This window comes from Macrobrachium nipponense, chromosome 21 (assembly GCF_015104395.2).
Source record: "Macrobrachium nipponense isolate FS-2020 chromosome 21, ASM1510439v2, whole genome shotgun sequence".
Taxonomy (NCBI): domain Eukaryota; kingdom Metazoa; phylum Arthropoda; class Malacostraca; order Decapoda; family Palaemonidae; genus Macrobrachium; species Macrobrachium nipponense.
Genome location: NC_087212.1, coordinates 24,434,097 through 24,458,488, shown reverse-complemented (window position 1 = coordinate 24,458,488; position 24,392 = coordinate 24,434,097). Strand labels below are relative to the sequence as shown.

General features: G+C 44.2%; 1 protein-coding gene across 1 annotated transcript in view; it reads left to right on the top strand.

Annotated features, from left to right (window-relative positions):
- LOC135197850 (proton-coupled zinc antiporter SLC30A9, mitochondrial-like) overlaps positions 1-24,392 on the top strand; it is a gene marked incomplete in the record, with an annotated part of 249,988 nt that overhangs the window by 170,872 nt on the left and 54,724 nt on the right. Inside the window, 1 exon segment of the mRNA XM_064225031.1 lies at positions 6,363-6,573. Within this exon segment, the coding sequence (XP_064081101.1) occupies positions 6,363-6,573 (211 nt within the window).

The following is a 24,392-nucleotide window of genomic DNA, read 5'->3' as shown; positions in this document are numbered from 1 at the left end:
TGAGCGGCAGCGGGTCTTCTGATGGCACGTAGAAATGCCGCTGTCTTGGTAGAGGAGGGGGGAGCAGCTTGGTCGACCTGCTGGACCTAAGCGAACCCTCTTGTCCGGAGACGAGAGAATTCACCTGGCCCAGCACACCGTCGGCCAAGGAGGACCGGGGCAGACTCACTGTCGTCCTGGGTTCCTTCTTAGGCCCCCCAGAATGACTCCAGCCTTGACGGAGGCTCGGAGGGAGGGAGCACCGATCCTTCCCCGAGGTCGTTGTGCTGATGAATCAGCGCAATGACCTCTGCAAACAACCTCTGGATCTCTGGGGTGATTGCATCCTGAGGGGATGGACCGTCAAGTCCATTTAAGGAGAACACCTCCCGAGATTTTCCTTCTGCATGAGGAACCACGACAGACCCCTTGTGGTCTCCTCCAACCACTTGGGCGTATGATCTGCTCGGTCCCAAGACCGTGCCAGGCTTGTAGGCCCTTGTGGCGGGACCGACCGTGAGAAGCGCACTCCTCACCGTCACTCCTAATCACCTCACTCCTCCCGGTGTAGCCCGAGGAAGTTGAAGGGACAGGAGAGGAAGACCTGACGCTCCCTCCCTGCCTATCAGCCGAGCCGGTGGGCTGGGAGGGCTGCAGGCGATTGCCGTCCTGCGGTCCCCCTGGGGAGAGCCGCTGGACCGAGGACAGTAGCGACGGTCGCGAGCATCAGGAGAGCTGCTACCGTCTGGTCCCGGTGGGAGCAACGGTTGGGAGACCGGTAGAGTCCACTGGCGCGATGGGAGCATGCACCGTCCTTGCGGCGTGTCACGGTACCTGGCCCAGCCAAGACTGGGCCTGGTGACCGGGGGACCTCTTCCTAGCCTCAGCCCGCGGACGGTCCAGTGGGACAGTCGCGTCAACCCTGGGTACCAACGGGTCGCTGCGAGAGCGATCGCCAGTCTGGCGGGAGTCACCTGGGCGACTGCCACCAGTCTTCCGCTCCGTGTCTGGGTCCTGCCGGTGAGCAGGCTCAGTGGGCTGGACCCTGGCTGCTCACCCGCGGGTGACCGTACACTCGGTACCTCTCGCGAGTGAGCAGCCAAGACGGTTCCCGGTGTAGAGGCAGAGCCTCTGGCACCAGGAGAATAGGTTTTATATAATTTCCTCGGTATTGCATCATGTACTTGTAGATCTCGCTGAGGATCAGCACTATAAGGTGTTGAGTTTGAAGCCCTTTCATTTCTATAGCAGTCTCTCTCGAGTTTAGATGCAGGTCTAAACTTTATCTGAATTTACTATAAAACCTTTTATTTAGCATACTATCAGCAGTTAATAAGTAAATTTATTGCCAGTACCATTCTTTAAGCTGTTGTAAAGGGAATGCTATTGATGTGAAGGCTACATTTTACTGTGACCTGTAAGAATTCTTATGTAACCTCCTTACTTGGGAAGAAAAAGAAACTTCTCTATCCTGTTGGGGCAGTTAAAACTTAATCAGATAGATTAAACCTAGAACATCATTATCTTCCTTTTAGAAACCTAAAAAATCTTTGTCAAAGGTTAATCCTGAAGAGGCAAAGTTTTGTTTTGTGGTTTTAGGAATGTAGATGTCGTCAAAGGTTAAGCCCAGAAGAGGCAAAATTAAACTTTTGTTTTCTGGTTTTAGAAAACCGAGCTGTCTTTGTCAATGGTTAAGCTTGAAGGCAAAGTTATTTTTTTAATTTTGTGGTTTTAGAAAACCTAGAATGTATTTGTGAAGGTTAAGCCTGGAAGAGGCAAAGGTAACCTTTTGTTTTTTGTTTTTAGAAACGTATAATGTCTTTGTCAAGGGACACGAGGACCTCTGTGACGTATTTGATTAGGCTAGTGCATGAGAACTAGCTCCATAACTTCTACCTTTATTAGTCTTTTCCTGAACCGAAGAAAGAGCAATTCTTTGGGCCCTTTTGTTTAAATCCCGGGTTTTAATATTTTGGGGAGCTTGAAGGTACAAATTTTGTATAGGAGTGTACCTTTATATCGTAAAGGTATATATTTTAAGTTACTTATTTTATAGGGCTTTTTGACACAGGCACAGGGGTCCCCTCATGCCGCTTCTGTTTCATTCTGGCTGATTAGAAGCCGTTTTCTCTGTAAGGTTGCTCTTTGCTACACATGTATGAGAGCCTTGCTCCCTGAATAGAATCCAACTTCTGGTGGTAGTAAAATCCAGAAAGGATTCCAGATCAGGTGAGAATGTTTTGGGTTTCATGCAAGAAGCCTTTAGCCCGAATGGCTGAGAGGATTTTTGTCTAGCTGCACTACCCACCATCCTCTTCATATTGTGGGAATCAGGTAACTTAAAAAGTAGGTAAGATTCATCATAAATAATATAAAATTTTATAATAAAATTTATCATTTGGATACTTACCTACTGTTAAAATAGACCCCACCCAGCCTCCCCACAACTTAGTGGACTATCAAGGAGAATTCTGACAAGAGCTAAAGCATTCGAAACACACCTGGTTGAAAACAGGTAAACTAGACAGTCATCCGGGCAGCCATTCGATTTTTTGTGTGAATGCCGACTCACCTAATCTGCGCGGAGATATAGCTAACTTTAACAGTAGGTAAGTGTCCAAATAATATATTTTATTATAAAAAATTATATATTTTCACCAGATGAGTGTATGAGTGTGTATTGCTGATGATCATGAGTAATTTTAACATCAAAGGAAATTTTTCTTTAAGATTCTTTGTACTTTTTAGTCAGTGAGTACAGTGGTCCCCCCGTATTCGCGAGGGATGTGTACCAGACCACCGCGTAAATAGTTAGAATCCGTGAATAGTTGGGACCCCTTTAAAAATGCTGAAAACAATTATTTTGTTGGTTAAAACTCAAGAAAAAAACCCACTAAAAATTTTTATACTTGGTCTTTTTAATAATTTTATCAAAAAAAGTGCATTTTATGATGAAATTGATAAAAAAAAACAGGAATTTCTGGTTATTTCTCAGAAAAATACTGCTAATAGGCAAATTTTCCACGAAAAATGGGGGGAAATGTTCCTGAGAGAAATCCGCGAATGCATGAGTCTGTGAATTCGGAGAACGCGAATGTGGGGGTCCACTGTAATTTTGATTACTTAGGAAATCATTTTTACCATGATACAACACGCATGCAATAGTGATTTTATTAGTAGGATTTAAAATTACAGTGAACCCCTCCGTATTCATGTTCTCTGGATTCGGGGACTCGCGGATTCGCAGATCATACTGGAACATTTCCCCCTATTATTCACGGGAAATTCATCTATTCGCTGTATTTTTCTTTTTTTGAGAACTATCCACAAATTCCTTTTTTTTATCTTCAGATTTATCATAAAATGCACTTTTTGTGATAAAACTATTTAAAAAACCTGGTATAAAGATTTTTAGTGGGTTTTTCTTGAGTTTTAACTAACAAAATACAGTGGTACCACGACATATGAAAGGCTCAAATTACGAAAAATTAGAGTTACAAAAGCAAATACGGAGATTTTATTGGCTCTACATACGAAAATAGTTCAGGATACGAAAGGTTGTTGCTGTAAAGTCCCGAGATTCGCCCGGACCACCGATAACGATTTTAAAACTCGCGTGCTGCCAACTGAGTAGACTCGCTACCATCCTTCCGCTCTCCCATTGGTTCCTGATGCTAGTCACCGCCATAAGATCCTGTTCTCCTTTTGGTCGGCATCTCTCCCATCTACGTAGCGGCGTGCTTTTTCGGCCACTCGGTAGCAGCATCGTTATCGCAAGCACACGGAATTCATTCGTTCTATACGATTTCGTTTATTAACGTAAATTCGTTAGTGATTTCGTTGTAGTACTACTTTATCGTGTGTTGTGTGAGAACTTTAGTATGTACATACGTATACTACATAACTTAATTACGTACAGTATATACGTAGTCGTGGGTCCCAAGAAAGTTGAAGTTCACGGAAAGAAGAGGATGCTTTCTTTTGAGACAAAGAGGGAGATAATGAAAAGTATGAAGCTGGCATGCGATTGAGTGTGATCGCCAAGGAATATGGCCGAAATCTATCGACAATAGGGACCATCCTTAAGCAGAAGGAAGCCATCAAAGCAGCTACACCTTTCAAGGGCGTGACTATTTTGTCTAGCAAGAGGAGCCACGTGCACAACGAGATGAAAAGGCTGCTTCTTGTCTAGATAAAAGACAAAGAAATCGCTGGCGATATGATAACCGAGTGCTATTTTCGGCGATTTGATTGCCCAGGCCAAAGACGACGGAGGAGAAGGGACATCGACGCCAACCCCAGACTTCAAGGCTTCTCATGGGTGGTTCGAAAAATTCCGTACACGGACTGGCATCCAATCGGTGGTGCGGCATGGGGAGGCGGCCAGCTTGGACACGAAAGTGGCCAAAGCCTTTATTAAGACGTTCGACGAGATGACAATCAAGGAAGGCTACAGTTCTCAGCAAGTCTTCAACTGTGATGAGACTGGCGTACATCACGCAGGAAGGGAAGAAGCGTAAGCCTATGAAAGATAGGCTTACGCTCGCACTTTGTTTGAACGCCAGTGGGGATTGCAAGGTGAAACCCCTACTTGTCTATCATCCGGAGACTCCTCGAGCCTTCAAGGCCTACAAAGTGCTAAAGGAGAAGCTTCCAGTAATGTGGAGGGCTAATGCGAAAGCCTGGGTAACGAGACTTTTGTTCACGGAGTGGGTAAATCTGTGTTTCGGCCCAACAGTGAAGAAGTTCTTGGAAGAGAAGTGCCTCCTTCTGAAATGACTGCTGTTGTTGGACAATGCCCCTGCTCACCCTCCTGGCCTCGAGGAAGATATCCTAGCGGAGTATTCTGATATCAAGGTTCTTTATCTTCTGCCTAACACCACCCCTCTCCTCCAGCCCATGGACCAGCAAGTAATATCGAACTTCAAGAAGCTGTATACGAAACATCTTTTCAAGAGATGTTTCGACATCACCGATACCTCAAACCTCACTTTGCGTGAATTTGGAAGGAGCATTTCAGTGTTGTGATATGCATCCGACTCATCGATCAAGCTTGGCAGGAGGTTTCGAGGCGAGCCTTTAATTCTTCGTGGAGGAAACTCTGGCCTGATGCCGTATCCGCCCGAGACTTCGAGAGATTCGACATGGGCGAAGCTGATGCAGATTCAGGAACAGTTGACGATCCTGAAACTGTTTCGCAACCAGATCTTGATGAGATCGTTGCACTCGCCAAGTCCATGGGGCTGGTCGTCGACAAGGACGACATCAATGACCTTCTCGAGGAGCACCAAGAGGACCTTACGACAGATGACCTGAAGGAGTTGGAAGCCATGCAACATAACGTTGTTCAAGAAGAGTTCTCTAGCAGCAGCGAGGAGGAGGAGGACCCTATGACAACGGCAGAAATTAAAGATGCTCTAGCTGCTTTTCATAAGGTGCAATCATTTGTAGAAAAGAGACACCTCGAAAAGGCTTACGCAGGTCGTATGCTTGCGCAGTTCGATGATGTTTTCCCTGAGTCGTTTCAGGTACATTATGAAAAGTAGGCAGAAGCAATCTTCCTTGGATAGTTATTTTTTAAAGAGGCCTTTAGTAGGAGTAAGCAAAAAGGAAGATCCAATTGATACTATGAAAAAACAAAGTTGAAAGTGGTGAAGAAATTGAAATTTTGTATTTAAAAAAAAAAAAAAAAAAACGGTATAAAAAAGTAAAAAAATGTATTAAAAAAAAAATTAATTTTAAGTTTATTGTAAAGTTAATGTGTTTCGTATAGCTTAGTTTATGTTTCCTGACATTTTAATGTGTTTCATTAAGTGTACGTACTACGTACAAAATTTTCTGCTGTTTGTCCTCCTCCTCTGTTGCCATTTTTGGAGATAGCCTCACTTGAAAGGTAAGGTTCCATATTTTACTACATGCGTACGTATGTACGTACAGTATTTCTTGTATACCATGTACACTAATACACTTTATTTACAGGTACATATTAGTAGTACGTATTAAGTTAGGTATTGAATGGTCCAAATTGTTGTAGTATTTCATTGTTTATTGGCCAATTTAGCTTTATTATAAAATTTACTGGGGTGTTTTTGTAAGGCTTGGAACGAATTAGGCAATTTACGTGTAAAATGCAGTTCAAGATACCAAAAGCTCAGGTTACGAAGGCCGCCTTGGAACAGATTAATTTCGTATGTAGAGGTACCACTGTACGCTGTTTTAAGCATTTTTATAGGGGTTTCAACTATTCACAGGGGTGTCTGGAACACATCCCCCGCGGATACTGGGGGACCACTTTATTGAGTTTCCGTATTGTTATTAATTATTTCATATAGACTGTAACATTACTGTAAAGCCACTTATATTTTTTTGTTTTGTTTTTCCAGTTTTGCGAGGTCAGGACCCTAGTGTGAATGTTGTTCTCCTTGAAGATCTTGCAGCAGTTATGGGTGTGATGGTAGCCATGGGCTGCATGGGACTGACTTCTCTCACTGGTTCTCACATCCCTGATGCAGTTGGTTGCTGTCTTATTGGGGGAATTTTAGCTGCTGTCTCAGGCTTTATTATATACACTAATTCAGCAGCACTAGTTGGAAAGTAAGCATTCACATTCCCATGACATTGTTTTATTTTTCTTTTAATAGGCAGTACCATACAATGCATGGTAATTTTGTGGCCTTTATTTCTTTAGTAGAAGAATAATTGTTTCTTGTTTACACAAGGTAAATAATTTTCATTTATTCTTCTTTATAGTTGCCCCTTTTAATCATCTGATTTACAAGATAATTTCAATTGTAAAAAAAATCTTCAGCAAATCCATTTTTTGTTTCAGAAGTTCATAGACAATCATAGTCATTATTATTAATAATCTTACATCAGATTTTCTCCATATTGGAAACCAAAAGGTAAAATTCTCTCCACACCAGTGTGTTGCATAATGTATGCTTCAATTTCCATAATGTCTAGGTCTTTATGTGTACCCTCATTTCATGATTTTCTGAGTTTTCCTGTTTGTCTTCCTGCTGCTACTTCTATTTTTTGTTTAACAGATTAACTGCTCCCCTAACCTTGTTATATTTCTTAACTTCCTCAGTCTTTTGAGATCTCAGTATATTTCCAGCTCTTAAAATACCACAATTCACAATAACGATCTGATTTCTGGGCTCAGCTCGTGTCGCTGCGCGAAATATCCTTTAATCTATTATTTCTAGGGTAAATGTACTAACACATACCAGAGAATAAATAAATAAAGAAAAAGGTCAGTACAACTGACTCGCTCACCCTCCAAGAGGGTGTCGGTATGAACACTATGGCGAGTGAGACCACTACCACGAGCCGCTTGCCAATAGAAATCTCCCACTACAAAATCCCCACAAGAGGGGAGCCGACCCACAGAGTGGGCAGCAACTACTACTACTCCATCCCATGCTGCCGACTGCTGCGCCTCTGGTGGCCATCCTTTTCAGTTAGCGCACACTGTATACACGTGCCCTTTTTTGCTCTGTGTTTTTGTGCCCTTATTTTTGGATTTACTTATCATGGAGCGTGCAGCCATCGCAGCAGCTAAGTTAAGTACTCAATATTTATTGCTATTTGGTTTTTTCCATCCTTGAGCCAGTATTTGCCGTTTTTTAGGTATAAATACGAACTCTAGGTCGGAAGCATGGCAGCATGGTTCTGCCTCGTGGCGGGTTTCGTTCTTGGTCTTCCATACCCAGAACCTTTTCCCTTTTACTTTAGTACGCTCTATTTTTAGTCATCCTATTTGTTTTAGGGTACAGTCTACGCAGTTTATGTCATGCATGCATGTCTTTTTACCTTACGTAGGCTCCTTCTATCCAGACCTAGCCACGGCTCTTAGTATCGGCCCCGGCTAGCTTTGAGTGGTAGACTTTCTTTCGGGTTAGTCGTACACTCCTGGATTGTTTCTCCTACTATTTTGTTTTGTTTCTTTCTTTCATGTTTTATTTAATTTATGATGTTTTTGTTAGTGTAGGCGTCTGGCTTCATCTAGCCTAGGTTATGGCCCATAGGGCCCATGCGCTACCGCTCTTCAGTTCGGTTGCTTCCTTATAGCTTCTCTCTGATCATCCGGTTTGTGTATTCTAGGCCTTATCGTTTCATTGTTTTGTTGTTACCAGCCCGGGCCCCGTGGTCACTACGTGATCACGGAGCAGCCAGACGCCTGTCCAGTCATCTTCCCCTCCTCCCGCTCTTCCATAGGGCCGGGGGGAGGGTTGGTCTGCCCACGCTCGCTCCGCATACCCGAGCCTGCCTCCCTCTCCCCCCAGGCGGAGGGAAGTAGAGGGACGGGACAGACCCAGACTGGACTCGACCTCTCCAGCTTCTCGGTCCCGGCCGGATGGCTAGGGGGGGGGACTGGCCTTTCCCCCCTCCGTCGCTTCTTCTTTCCGTCGCTCCGTTGCTAGCGCGAGTCTGTGTGCCCTCTCGCCCTTTCCCACCTTACTGGGGCTCCTTTTCTACCGGAGCTCCGGCATCCAAGTGGAAAGGTGCTAGTCCACCCCGCAGGGTGGACTGAGGCATACAGTTGGTCTCTACTAACCCTCCGTCGCGCTGAAGTCGCGACACGCTCCGCCACGCACTGGACTTAGTCCGGTACGTTCGATTTTTATAGGTTTAAGAATCAGTTATGTTAAACTAGTAAGTTTATCTTAAGCTTACCTTAAAACCATCCCCCTCCCTTGTCTGCCTCACCGGATCTCTCCGGAGTTATAGCCTATTCAGGCGTTAAGGGAAGGGGGGGTTATGCCCAAATTTTTTCCGAGCTCCGGCATGCAGCGGAGTTCTTCTGTCCTTTAGCCTGTAAGTGATAGCCTTTAAGATGCTCAGTGTCTTTTTCACTTACAGACCACCAACTGTGAGCATCCGGGATGCGCCGCCACGCTTCAACACCCCTGTGGACATGAAGTTTGCCGGTCCCATGCTCCATGCGCGACTCCGCACGGGGACCTCCAGGTCTGGTATCACGAGACATGCACCATCTGTTATGATCTGGTGAGGCCAGCTCTTAGACGGGGTAAGTATTTCCAACTCCGTTAGCCAGTCCCCTACTTCGTTATAGTTCTTAAGTTTTAAAAAATTCAAATCTTTCTTAAACTTAAGATAAAAAATACAGGTGGGGATTTCGCATCCCCCTATAATTTTAAGTTTAAGCTTTTAAATTTAGTTTTAGTTTTAGTTTAATCTTAAAAACTAATAAATACCCCCTCTTCCAGGCTCCGGCTGTGAAGGACACCGCACTGGCAACCCTGCGGGCCTGGGTCGGCGTTTTTGGGAAGAACGCGCCAAGGGTATGCCCTACATTCTCGAAAGAGGTTGGCGGTCCTGATCTTCCCCGGAGGCAAGTCAACGGGCTACGTCGACCCAGCAGAGGCGGCCCCGACTATTGCGTTCATTCAACAACAGCTCGCTGCCTCGTTGACGGATCCAGGCCAGGACATCTCCTCGGAAGTCGCGACATTGGATCTTAATATTGAACCCATGGTAGGTGGTAGACGACCTGTTGGTCGAGGTGAGTACGTTGGACGCCCAAGGGATGCCCTTGGGTGCCACTGGATCTTCTACCCCTGCAAATCTCCATCCTTCCAAGGCTTTACAGGTACAGAACTGTATACTTCTCCTGATGCTTCCGTTAGACCTAAGGTCAAAGGACAAGCAGTAAAAACCTTGACTACCGCGTCGTCGTCGTACAAAAAGACGGCGTCGGCGTCATCATCATCTCGTAGTCTCCGGCTAAAAACCCCGGAGCAGAGAGGTCTAAAGCTTCTGGTCCGGCTCCAAATCCTCTAGGAGTAGATCCTCCAGGGAGAGATCACACACTCCAGCGGAGTCAACCGTTCCACTACCTTTTGGTTCCGGTTCAGAGCCCCACCCGTCCACCTCGCCGCAGCAGCTCCGGCTTTGGATCCCAACGCTGGCCTGTTGCAACAAGTGGGCGATCTGGTGGGGTCTCTGAAAACCAGTATGGAACAACATGTTTTCTCCCGGTTGGTCCGGTGATAGGATCAGCTCATGCCCAGGACAACATTATAGCCGGTACTGAGCCAAGCTCCGCTAGCTTCTCCCCCACCCCCACCTTTCAGCACAGGGGAGCGCAATTGCCTCCGTATGACTCTCTACCTCCGTTCAGTATGAACAATCCTTGGAGGAGTAGCATCATACGCCCCCTTCCAGGACGGGCTTATTTCATCGGAATGTGGAACGGAGGTTGAAGACTTCGAGTTCTACCCGGAAGACCTTCAGCCTCGTTCATCGGCTACGCCAGCTCACCGCCTCTCCATGACTCGAGACGAAGCGGATAGTACCGAAAGAAACAGTCCTCTATTCACGAGACCAGGCTCAGAGAGAATGGCTCAGGTGTCTAGAGGACATGGACGGTTCGAACAACACGAGAATACAGCCATTTAAGAGTCCTTTCACAATCTTTACAATGGAAGAGAGTACCCCGCTCCCTTTCTTGACAAAGATTGCTACGGTTACCATTCCAGCAGCCCAGAAGGGGGATTCGTTGCCTCAGCTGAAAGAAGCGACCCTACGTCTCCTTTACTTCCCTCAGCCGTGAGTTGTGGGAAGATCTGCCCAACACTTTTTCTGCGGGCAAACTCAAAACCAGACTGTGCTATGGAGCAGTTTGGTGAGAAGCTGCCTAGACTTCCGGATAGCCTCATTCATGCAGAATTTGATGCCAAGTCTAGGCTGGCCAGTCTATCAATACCATGGCCATGACCGATGTGCTACCATTTCCTATGGTTCTGAGCCACTTTTTAAGCTTCTCACCAAGTCTCTGACTCAAACGGTGCAGTCTGATATGTTCGAGTTCGCCACGGCTAGAACAAACTGTAGGAATCATGTCCTCCAAGAAGCAACGATTCGGCATGAACGAATAAGTTGCTTGCATCGAACATCTGGGGAGCAGACCTCTTCCCAGATGCGATGGTGAAGGAGGTCCAGGCAGAGGCTACAAGGCTGAACCAAAGCCTTAAAGATCGTTGGGGTCTTACGGCCAAGAGACGCCAAGATCAAGTGGTCAGAGGTAAGGCTCAGAAGAAACCCAGACGTTTCCAGCCTTACCAAAAGAAACAGCCACACTTTACCCAGCCGGTTCCAGCTGTCCCGTTGGTGCAAGCAGCCCAACCTTCTACCTCCAAGGCTCAATCGCAGCCAATCTATGTCATTTCCCCCCAGCCTCAACCCTCCACCTCTTACGCTCTCTCCCAGCCTTCAATCAAGTCTTCGAGGGCCAGGCTTCCCAGAAGTATGACCGCTCGGGTAAGGGAGGCAGAGGTAAGCGATCCTTTTCGTCAGAGAGGATCGGGAGGGTCCTTTAATAGAGGAAGCATTTCAGGGGAGGCCAGCGGAGGCTACCAACACCAATGAGGACTTTCAGGTAGGAGGGAGGCTGTTTCACTTCCGCCACCGGTGGAATTTCAGCAAGTGGGCGCAAAGCATTGTGTCAAAAGGCCTGGGTTGGAGTTGGGTAGCGAACCCGCCCCCATCCAGACCTTTCCGCCAACTTCCATCCAAAGAATTGACGGAGTATGCGGAGGACCTCCTTCAGAAAGGAGCTAATAGCGAGAGTCAACAGGTTAAAGTTTCAAAGGGCGCTTGTTCAGCGTTCCAAAGAAAGGCTCACAAAAAAAAAAATGAAGGGTAATCTAGACTTGTCCCGCTTAAACTTAGCCATTCAGCTGCGACAAGTTCAAGATGCTCACGATCTCTGCAGGTACGGACCTTACTTATTCCCCGTGGGGCCGTCACCACCTCTATCGATCTTACAGACGCTTACTATCATATCCCTATTGCAAGGCACTTCCGTCCGTATCTGGGCTTCAAGATAGGAGATCAGGCATTCTCCTTCAAGGTAGTTCCTTTCGGGCTCAACGTAGCACCCAGGGTGTTCACGAAGTTTGGCGGAAGTGGTAGTTCAAACAACTAAGATCGCAGGGGGTTATGGTAGTAGCGTATCTCGACGATTGGTTAATCTGGGCTCCAACAGTCGAGGAATGCCACAAAGCAACACTGAAAGTGATTCAGTTCCTGGAATATCTAGGCTTCAAGATAAACAGGACCAAGTCAAGACTCACTCCAGGGTCAAACTTTCAGTGGCTGGGCATTCAATGGAATCTATCCTCCATACTCTGTCGATTCCATCAGCCAAGAGGAAAGAAATAGCGAAGTCAGTAAAGCAATTTCTGAGTCACAAACCTTGCGTCAAGAAGAACCCAGGAAAGGATCTGGGTTCACTCCAGTTTGCATCAGTGACAAACATCTTGATGAAAGCCAAACTGAAAGACCTAACCAGAATCTGGCGCTCACGAGCAAATGTCAGGTCCAGGGACAAATTATCCTCAGTCCCTCAGGTTCTACGGAATCGACTACGCCCGTGGGCAAAAGTCAAGAACTTATCAATATCAGTGCCCCTTCAGTTTCCTCCTCCTTGGGGATTACCATCCACACAGACGCTTCGTTAAGCGGTTGGGGAGGATATTCTCAGTTCAAGAAAGTTCAAGGAACTTGGTCACCTCAGTTCCGTCAGTTCCACATAAACGTACTGGAAGCAATGGCAGTGTTCTTGACTCTAAAAAGGTTACGTCCGCCGAAGTACTCCCACATAAAGCTAGTCTTAGACAGCGCAGTGGTAGTCCATTGTATAAACAAGGGGAGGCTCCAAAGCACGTCATCTAAATCATGTCATGGTAGCCATCTTCTCCCTGGCGACAAGTTCAGTTGGCACCTCTCCTCCACCCATATAGCTGGAGTGAGAAACGTCATAGCAGATGCTCTATCCCGATCAGTACCTCTAGAGTCGGAATGGTCACTGGACAGCAGTTCGTTCCAATGGATTCTTCAGAGAGTTCCAGGCCTACAAGTGGATCTCTTCGCGATCCCAAGCGAACCACAAACTCCCATGTTATGTGGCCCCCAACCTGGACCCTCTGGCCTATGCCACGGACGCCCTGGCCCTAGACTGGAACAACTGGGAGAAGATTTATGTCTTCCCTCCAGTGAATCTTCTCATGAAGGTACTGAACAAACTCAGGACATTCAAGGTCAAGTGGCTCTAGTAGCCCCAGACTGGCCGAAGAGCAATTGGTACCCTCTAATTCTGGAACTGGGTCGTTCGTCCTCTTCGAATTCCCCAGTCCCAGGCTCTCCCAGTCAGTGCAAACGAAGACTGTGTTCGCTTCCTCAGAATTCTCAAACCCTAACTTTATGGATTTCATGAAGTTTGCAGCGAAAAGAGATGCGAATATTGACCCTCAAAATATTCTCTTCTTGGAATCTGATAAAACATGGGATTCAACTTTGAGACAGTATGACGCGGCTGTCAAAAAGTTAGCAACCTTCCTGAGAGAATCAGATATTAGAATCATGAAATCAATTCGCTATATCTTTTTCAAGATCTTAATTTGAAAAAGGCTTAGCAGCTTAGCACCATTACGACAAACAAGTCAGCCTTGAAAAAGAGATTTTTCAATTTGGTTTCACATAGACTTGACAGACTCCTACTTCTCGTCTATTCCCAAGGCTTGTGCTAGACTTAGACCTTCTGTAAGGCCTACGTCAGTATCATGGTTCTTAAAAATGATGTTCTTCTAAAGCTGGCTTCAGAAACTGATAATGACACATGTTCATTTATAATGCTCTTAAGAAAAACTCTATTTTTATTAAGCTTGGCCTCAGGAGCTAGAATTTCAGAACTGTCGGCATTATCCAGAGATCCGGATCATATTCAATTTCGCCCCACAGGGGAAGTGCTACTTTCTCCGGAACGTAGTTTTTATAGCAAAGAATGAAGATCCTTTGAGAGGGAACCATGGAAGGTTGTACCCCTTCCACAAGATATATCTCTTTGCCCAGTATCGACCTTACGAGCCTTTCTGTCCAGGACCTCCTCATCCTCATCGGGTCCTCTCAAGTTTAGAGAGAAAAAGGTGGTACTTTATCTATTAAAGGCATCAGGCAGCAGATCCTGTACTTTATTAAGCAAGCCAATCCTGACTCTTTCCCTAAAAGCACATGATGTCAGGGCAGTAGCCACCTCAATTAACTATTTCCAACATAATGAATTTCGATGATTGATACTGGATGGAAATCGCCGACAGTATTTAAGCGTCATTACTTAAAGTCCTTGGAAGCTCTGAAATTTTCAGCAGTTGCGGCGGGTAACATAGTTTCCCCCGACTCTGCTTAATCTTTAGTAGAAGATCCAGTCCTCTCCTTTCTACCTGTCTCACCCAACAGTTTGTCTATGCCTGTCAGGTTCATCTACGTTTACCTTGGGTCTTAGCTGCTCTTATGGTGATATGGTGGGTGTCCCTTATTTTTTGCTAGGGGCACTCACAATCGATTGTATGTATTGATTTATTTGATGTGATCCCCTTATTTTTATGCTAGGGGATACATCTTATTTGCAATGGTTACGGGTTTTGTATATTAAGTCATATACATTCCCTTCATTTATTATCATTGAAGTTTGTTCTGTTCAAGTTTATTGTTATAATTGCTTTTCAGTTTTTTGTACATACTATACACAGATACTGCTTTTAACATAATATTCCATGTAAGCCCTGTATATATGTAAAAATTAAGTTAATTTTTAAGAAATATTATTAGCATTAAGTTTAATTTAAGTAAATTATTTCTAATTTGTATTCATTGTGTATATGTAATTTATTAGCAAAGTTATATTCCTTCTTTTTATGTTATCTTTGAGACCCCTTTTGTTTAGTTGAATTTTCTTTACAATCTTGTGCTATTTCTCTGTACGATTTCGCGCAGCGACACGAGCTGAGCCCAGAAAAGGGATTTTGACGTAAGGAAAAATCTATTTCTGGGCGATTGGCTCTGTCGCCAGCGAAATCCCGCCCTACCCATCCCCCATCGCTCAAGATTGTCTGCTAACTTCAGGATGGCCCACCACAGAGCAGCAGTCGGCAGCATGGGATGGAGTAGTAGTAGTTGCTGCCCACTCTGTGGGTCGGCTCCCCTCTTGTGGGGATTTTGTAGTGGGAGATTTCTATTGGCAAGCGGCTCGTGGTAGTGGTCTCACTCGCCATAGTGTTCATACCGACACCCTCTTGGAGGGTGAGCGAGTCAGTTGTACTGACCTTTTTCTTTATTTATTTATTCTCTGGTATGTGTTAGTACATTTACCCTAGAAATAATAGATTAAAGGATATTTCGCTGGCGACACGAGCCAATCGCCCAGAAATAGATTTTTCCTTACGTCAAAATCCCTTTTATATCATGATCCTTGTAGTTCACAGTCATAAATCTCAGCATTTTATTGTCATGATAAAAATCTCCATTTTATTTTCAAGTGCCCATATCTGTTGCATATCTTAGATATGAGGTGAAATTGGAGCAGCGTCAAGATAAAGTTGAAGTTGAATGTTCAAGTAGGAAGAGGGACAGAATAATTAAGAGAAAAATTATGAAAGCAGTTCAGTTAGGGATGAGGGGATGCTGCAAAATCCTTCAGCAATATATTTAGAGTACTATACAAGGTGCACTGTGAGTGGCAATCTGGTACTGGTCTTACAGATGCCTTATAACTTTTTCATCTGTTAATTATTAGAATATACTCTGATTTACTAGCAGTCCACCAATCTCTTTCAACTTCATCTAGGCTGTTGCTACTTATTTTTTTTCACACCAGTATCTCACCACCTGCATCACAATTTAGGGTGTCCCAGAGTACTAGAAATGTTCGTTTGTTCATGAAACTTACCTGTCAGATATATATATAGCTGTATTTTCTGACGTCCGACAGAATTTCAAAACTCGCGGCACACGTAGTGGGCGGCCAGGTGGTAGTACCCATTCCCGCCGCTGGGAGGCGGATATCAGGAACCATTCCCATTTTCTATTCATATTTTTTCTGTCGCCGGTGCTGTAAACAACTGTTTGCAGTACCTCCGTTTAGGATTTTTGGATTATCTCGCTTCTAAGTATCTGGATTGACTTTTGGTTATCGACTCTGGATTGTTGGATTGGCACGCGTAATAGTGGACTGTTTTTTTAATCTGGATTGGTTTTTCTGTGTACATGATGTCAGGATCAAGTACAGGGAGTTTCAGAGTGTGTGAGGAGTGAATGTAAGGTGAGGCTTCTTAAACCTTCAGTTGATCCTCACACAGTTTGTATGGAATGCAGGGGGCATGTTTGTTTGGTTGATGATCGGTGCAATGAATGCAAGGATTTGACCGATGATGGATGGAAGATGTATGAGACCTATCGATGTAAATTGGAGCATGATAGAGTCAGGAGGGCTTCCTCCAGGAGCAGTTCTACAAAAGGTAAGGAATGTAACATTTCTCCTCCTCTAACACCGGTAGATTTTGTTTCACCTAAACCTGTGATGTTGCCTCCGGGCCCTGTTTCTGTGTCTGGAGAAGGTAATGCCCTTTCTCTGATTCTCGAGTCTCTGCGCACTCTTGAATCTAAAGTGTTGGCCTTGGAAACTGGCCCTGTGAAAGTTTGTGATCGTGCCCCTAGTGTTGTGGAGGGGGTGTCAGATCGGCCCCATAATGCCTCTAGGCTGAGACCTCTATCGGAACTCCCAGGACTCAGGGAGAGGGTATGTCGAAGCCGCAAGAGGGTTACGGGGGCTCCCCACCGATCTGGCGTCCCTTCGGCAGGCCTTGTTGCAAGTCCCAGGCTGTCAAGGAGCGCGCACGGGCGCGCATCCTTAAGGACTGTTTTTCGTCCTCCGAAGCGTCCTCCCCGCGCAAGGGGTGGAGCGCTCGGAGAGACTCTCGTCCGATGAAAAGGATGTTTCGTGCTGAGGATGCTTCACGTCCGGCATCGCCGATTTCTTCGGAGGAAACCTATGACGCTTTTCCACCTCAGAAGAGAGGTAAAATCTCTTCCGACAAGGCCTCTGGGTTGCACGCACAGGCGCGTATCCCTGAGGTCTATGGGTTGCACGCACAGGCGCGTATCCCTGAGAAGCAGGTAGCTGTACCTGTGAGAAGGAAGGAGGCGTCCCCTCGCCCCTCGCCTTCTCGCAGGTTCAGTCCTGCCCCGTCTTGTTCGTCACCTACGAAGAATATTCTTTTGTCCCTTCAGGACCAGATTTCTACCCTTATGGCTCAGAAGACTCGCCCAGCAGCAGTCGAGCCTAAGCGGAGAAAGGACGTCAGGCTGCCCGTCAAGAGGACTAAGCAGTCTCCTTCTCTCTCTCCTCGTTCGTCTCTTTCCCCGCCTTCGGATCATCGCCGATCTCGTTCTCCTGATATAGCTTGCGCTTAGCAGGACGCTTTTCGCTTTCGTCAGGACGCTTTCTGCGTGAAGCAGGACGCTCGGCAGGACGCTTTCTGCGTGAAGCAGGACGCTCGGCAGGACGCTTTCTGCGTGAAGCAGGACGCTCGGCAGGACGCTTTCCGTTCTAAGCAGGACGCTTTTCGAACAAGGCAGGACGCTTTCGAGGACGCTCAGCAGGACGCTTTCCATGCTAAGCAGGACGCTTTTCACGAAAAGTGGGACGCTTTTGAGGCCTCTCGTCAGGACGCTCGTGTGGACGCTCGGAGAGACGTGTCTCCCCATAAGGAGTTTCTTAGAAGTAGGGCTATCAAGAAGCATAAGACATCTTCAGTTAGAAGTAAGGCAGTCTCCGTCGTTTCACAGGACGCTCGACGCACCCAAGACGTTTTTCCTTCTGCAAGTGTTAAGGATCATCGTAAGGACGAGTCCGTGCCTGAAGCGTCAATTTCTAAGCAGCGGAAGTCTTTGTTCAAGCCTAGACCTGCTGGACATACGCCCTCTCCGGATGGACGATCACCGGTTCCTCTTAGAGAAGAAGGGGAACATAGTAGTCCAGCGAGCTCAGTGGAAGAGGAACCTCCTTTGGTTTCTTCTGTCTCGGACTACAGGTATTCTCCTACTTACGATGGGGTTAGGTTCCGAAAAACCCATCGTAAGTTGAGAAAATCGTATCTCGGATATAGCCTAGCCTACACTAAGTTAATCAGTACCATATAGGCTAGGCTATATGCACATATATGGAAGATTAGCCTACACTACACAGTATACCTATACATATAAGGTATAGTAATTATTAATATCAGCTAGTTCGGGTGTTTCAATGCAGATTGACTTAGGATAATTAAGTATAAAAAGAAACTTAATAATAAGAACAAGGATCAGACTGTAGCGTAAAGGGTACTCACCAAGATTCGGTCCGTTGTCGGCATACGTGATCGGTGTCAGGCTGTTCATGGCTACTATAACTAAAGATCGAAGAGGAGGATGATGATAAAGCAGCAGGATCATCAATTCGCTCTTCCTCAGTAAAAATTTCTTCTTCTGTAAGTCAGGTGTCTCGAGGAAACAACTGTTCCGAGACGTACAGGATCGAGTCTCAAGTGAAGGGGGGTAGGGCTGGGGGAAGCGAATGCACTGGGAGTCGTTCTTTCTTTGAAGAAAAAATCCATTGTAGGTTTGTGGGACAGTGCGTTTTTTTCGTTCTTCATAAATTAATCGGTAACATGCAACACTGTCTTGATGAGCCCTCTGAACTTTGGCAAACCGTGCCTCGTCCCCATCCATTTCACTTAAAAGTTTCAGTCCTTGATCAAATAAAGCAAACGCCTCTGCCAGTTTTTTAGTCGTAAACGTTCGCTCCGGCTCTTTATTTCTTCTCCTCTTCTGCTTTTTTTTGCTCTTCTGCAAGTGCAATTAAATCCTCTGCCGTTAGCTCTACATCTTGCACATCTATAAGTTCTTGGATATCTTCCTCGTCAATTTCTAAATCTAAACTTTTCCCAAGTATCAAGATCTTTTTATTGATTTCCACTTCTTCTTCATTCTGATCGAAACCTTTAAACGAGTTCACATACACTTTCAGCAGATTTTTCCAGACCCCCATTCATACACTCTTTCTTTACCTCCTTCCACGCCCCTTCCAATGTTCATAATGGAGTTAAGAACACTAAATTCTTTCCAGAAGTTCTGAGATCTTTCTCCTCGTTTATCCGTAGCCTGAACACCTGCGCAAACGTGTTCCGAAGATAATACGCCTTGAACGGAGCCACAGCACCCTGATCCATGGGTTGTATGAGAGTTTGTTTTGGTGGCAGAAACACAACTTTTACATTCTCGTTAAATATCTCCGATGTGCTGAGGGTGGCCAGGAGCACCTTGTCGAGAATCAGAAGAATTTTGAAGGGGATGTTTTATTTTTTCTACAATATTCTTTCACTTCCGGAATGAAGCAATGAACGAACCCAGTCCTCGAACAATATTGCAGTCATCCAAGCTTTTTTATTTATGACGGTAATGCACAGGAAGTGTCTGCTTGTCGATGTTTTTTTAAAGCCTTGGATTTTCTGAGTGATAAATCATAAAGGGCTTAAGTTTATACCCAGCCATTTCCCCCAAGCAGAAGAGTCAATCGATCCTTATATGCCTTAACCCGGGCATCACCGTTGCTTCTTTGTGATGTAGGACCGTTGTGGCATACGTTTCCAATAAAGTCCGGTTTTGTCAACATTAAAGGATTTGCTCTGGCAAGTAGCCTTCATACGACGATCTCGTTTAAAACTTCCTTAAATTTAGCGGCTCCGTCGGCATCAGCGCTTGCTGCTCAATTCACCGCTAATTTCACACTGTGAAAATTATGGCGGTTCTTGAAACGACGAACCATCCACACTTGCTGCAAAAACTTTTGTTGTGGGTTAGTCATCATAATTCTTCTTCAGCTCTTCAAAAAGCATGCGCGCTTTGTCTGAATGGTTAAAGAGGGTGAGCGGCATACGCTTTGTATTTGATCTCCATCACGTGACCAGTAACTGATCCATTTCTTCCAAAGGCCCTATCCTCTTCTTTGATATAACCGTTGAATGAACTGAAGCAGATGCCTTTACGCATCCATTACGCGTTTCTTGTCCTTGAGATGGTGGATACCGTCGATTGCGATAAACGTTCGTCACGTGCGATAACCATGACTGCCTTTCCCGCTTCACGCTGGTTTATTATTTTCCCCCAGTTTCTGCTTCCCAAACTGATGATTGCCTCTTCTTTTTGCAACTACCAGCAGGACACCTATTTGGTTGTTTGGCAGACATAGTTTTTTTGTTTTAATTTTCGGGTACTTAAAAAAACTCTCAAATCACAAACGAACACGACCTAATGTTACTTGGTTCAAAACGACGCAAGTGAGGGTCGAACTCATTGCCGCGTACCTACGCCAGCCTCTCGCTCTCGGGCCAACATATCGTACAGCGTAGTACGCTGCTGCCAGCGCTCGCGTGCGCGAAATTTAAAAAAAATACGCATTTTCAACTTTTTTTTTTTTTTTTTTTTTTTTTTTTTTTTTTTTTTTTTTTTTTTTTTTTTAGTATTAATTGCTAACCCCATCGTAAACATCGGATTATCGTAAAACGAATTATCGTAACTTCGAGCACTACCTGTATAAGGTTCTTGTGCGGCTGTTACGTTCGTCCTTCGGGGAACAAGTTTCAGCCGGCAGCTCCTAGGTCTCACTCCCTCGCAAACTTTCGTCTTCCAAGTCGGTCCAAGTCATTCAAGACACCGGATTTGTTGAAAATGAAGACTTCTCTTTCAACCCAAGAGGGCTTTCAAGAAGCTCCAGGACTTCATGACTCGAAGGAAGGATCAGGGCAAGACGACTTTCGCCCCCTTCCTCCTCTAGAACTCGCTGGGAAAGGAGGCGTTTGGTATGAGACCAAGGAAAAACGTGGGTGGAAGGTTCCTTCGTCTGCACTTGGGGACTTCTCCAGCTTAGTGGACGCCCAGAGGAGTCCTCTTATCAGCTGCAAAGGTGGTCCTGGACTCCTACGGAGATGGACCATCACTTGAAAGGACTGGGCTGCGCACGTTGGGAGTCTTCAACTTCTTGGACGGTGCTTGGGAGTTCTGGACCTTCAGTCTAGAAGGCCCTGACTTCTCTCAGTCTGGGGGAGCTGTCCAGTGTGTTGTCATGTATTGGACAAAGGCCGTCAGGGATGGTGCGGAAGAGCTAGTTTCGCACTTTGGAACAGCTTTCACCTTAAGAAAAGAGCTCTTCTTTGTAATTTTCACCGCAAAGTCGGTTACTCCCGCCTCAGAAGCGGAATTGCTCTTTTCTCCTCTTTCGGACCCATCTCTTTCCCCCAGACGATGTAAAAGATCTAGTGACTAGTTTGCAGGAGAAGGCGACCCAGGACCTTTAGCACAGTCCTCGAGGCGTCCAGGCAGTTCCTTCTACATCATCGTTTGTGAGACCTCCGAAGAAAGTTAAAACCCTTTCGCGAGCTCCTCCCTCGAGAGCAGCTCCTCAAGGGAAGAGGAATTTCAAGAGGAAAGCTTCCTTTAAACCTAAGTCAACCAAATGAAGAAAACATGTCCTTCAGACGCCAGTCGGGCCAGACTTGAAGTTTTTTTTGCGGATGCATGGAGGCAGAGAGGGGCGGACCCCTTGGACTCTCAAGATCGTAGAACAAGGGTACAAGATCCCCTTTTTGCATCCTCCTCCTCTAACATCAACTCCCAGAGACTTTTCCCCGTCTTATCAGGGAGAGAAGAAATGCATCCTTTTCGATCTTTTAGATCAGATGATCGAAAAAAAGAGCGTGGAGCAAGTCCGTGGACCTGGGTCACCAGGCTTCTACAACAGGATTTTCCTGGTACCGAAGCAGTCGTCGGGGTTGTTCGCCCAGTCCTGGATGTAAGCAGGCTCAATCTTTTTATAGAAAAAAGCAAGTTTTGCAAGATGGAGACTCTCGGTCAGTGCTAGGAGCCTTGAGACCTGGCGACTGGATGGTGTCCCTAGACCTGCAAGACGCGTACTTTCACGTCCCCGTCCACCCTCTTTCAAGGAAGTACCTGAGATTCGTCTTAGGAAACAGAGTACAGTGGGGCCTCGCTTAGTCGCGGATCAGCAATCACGGATTCAGTTAATCACGGGTTTTTCCTTGGACCACTTCTCAGTCTATATATCCTATTGTGAATCACAGCACCTCGTGCTTGTCCGGTGGTAGGGCTAAGCTCTTCCGGTTCCGATAACCCAACAAATGCATGAACAGATTTCACATTATGATATTAACTGACAATAAAAGGTAATAAACCATTCTCACCTTATAGTATATTATTGCATATCTTCATAATATATAGCCTATTCATGGAATAATTCCACGTCATTGATATCAACTTGTAGTTGAGCGGCCAGCAGAAATGTAAACATTGAGTTACACTTCACAGCACCTTTGTCATTCTTAACCTTTTAGAAATGTTAATAGTAGTAGTTTAATTACAGTAGTAATAAAATTTAGGAAAACATAATTTTCAATTCGAACTTCATATTGTTTTGGTATACGTAAATCAACTTCTCTATCACTGCATTCATAACAACGAATAGATTATCGTATTGTTGTTTGCAATCGGCGACGAAGCGTAAACGTAATAAAACCATTTTTACCTTATATTATTGTATTGTCATATTCAGAGTAAAATGCAAAATCTTATATATTATTGGCATATCTTCATAATAAAAAGCCTCTTCAAGGAATTAATAATTCCTTGTTGAATGGATCCATTTTTCAAAAGACAAAAATACACTTTACATGTTTACAGTATACAATGAACCAGTGATTACTTCATTTTGATGTGATTACATTAATATTACAATATGGTTCTCTAAGCAGTACAGTAACTATTTTTTATCATAAATGTATATTCACTCACGAAAAAAAAAATAAAAAAAACTATCAAAACCCACCGTGACGTTACCGTTCTACAAAGTACCGATGTATTTTTACGTAAAGTATCCTCTACAAACTCTGTCATAAATCACTTTACTTTACTTTTTTGTGAAGCCCAAAATGCTACGTATATTCCGGAAAATTAACGAAATCACGAATTAATTTTATCATAGAGCAAGATTCGCTGATTACTGTTTTGCTTCTTCGTTTTCATGACTAATGCATTTTTAGAATAAAACTCATTCACTAAATTTTCAAATACTATGAATGTAAATAGCAAAATCATCTCTCTCTCTCTCTCTCTCTCTCTCTCTCTCTCTCTGCTCTCTCTCTCTCTCAATTCATCTCTCTCTCTCTCTCTCTCTCTCTCTATCAATTATCAGAAAAAAAAAACTATAAATACTGTCTCAAAAAAAAAAAAAAAAAAAAAAAAAAAAAAAACCTATTATACGTATAATACTGATCTATTAAGATCGTAATAAAAGAAAACAATGGTCCCCGAAAGAATAAAAATGTGTTGCCATACTTTTATTTTCTGTGATTTACGAAACTTGTGCTTCAATACAACTTTTATAGTTGACTGAATGATTATCAACATAACAGTATACAAGGAGTATATCTTATCCACTATCCATGTTTCATTTTTATTTCATCTTAAAATTAAAATTCTTTTAAAAAAAAAAAAAATTTTTTACAAATTTCATAGTTATTCTCCTGCTAAGATAGTCAACAATACTCTAGTCCCAAGCTGCTCTCAAGCTATTCTCGTCCTAAGCTGCTATCTCAAGCTATTCAAGTCACTTCACTTTCGTCACAAGCTGCTCTCTCTCTCTCTCTCTCTCTCTCTCTCTCCTCTCTCTCTCTCTCTCTCTCTCTCTCTCTCTCTCAATGAAATATGAATTACTGTATCATAATATCATTCATTTCATTTCTTATCATCATAAAATATTTAAAATACTAATTTCATTGTTATTCTCGAGCTAAGATAGTCAACAATACTCTAGGCCCAAGCTGCTCTCTCAAGCTATTCTCGTCCTAGCTGCTATCTCAAGCTATTCAAGTTACTCTCGTCACAAGCTGCTCTCTCTCTCTCTCTCATCGTCTCTCTCTACACGCTTCTCTCTCTCGTCTCTCTCTCTCAATGAAAATATGAATTACTGTATCTAATAATCATAAACTATTATGTACAAAGTTAATAATAATAATAATAATTCCATTAATAAATTAGTTCTTTTAGCAACTAAATTGTTTTCCAAAATAATTCTTTCGGTAATAAACGTCCATCAGCTGATTCTAAACGTAAACAAAAGACAAAACTAGATTTTTATTGCTGTATTTTGCTGTTTATACATTAATATTATAGTTGGGTGCTGTAATCATTACAGTAAATCATGTTTTTTTTATCATAAATATGTTCATTCACGAAATAGATATACTATGTACTTTAAGTTTGGTGCAGCAGCCAAATCATGAAAATAGAAAGGAATTGTTAGGTAATTATAATTTTGTTTGCTGATCTGATACAAGGGAAATTGAAGATAGGAAAGAATAACTTTGAAACTGTCTTGAATTTAGTTTAAGGTGATAGTTGAAGAAATATTTGGTGCTTGAACTAAAGTAGGCAGTTATAAACATTGAAATAGTGGTCTTGGGTGGGTTAATTATTAAAGTAGGCGGTTTAAAGCAATTTTC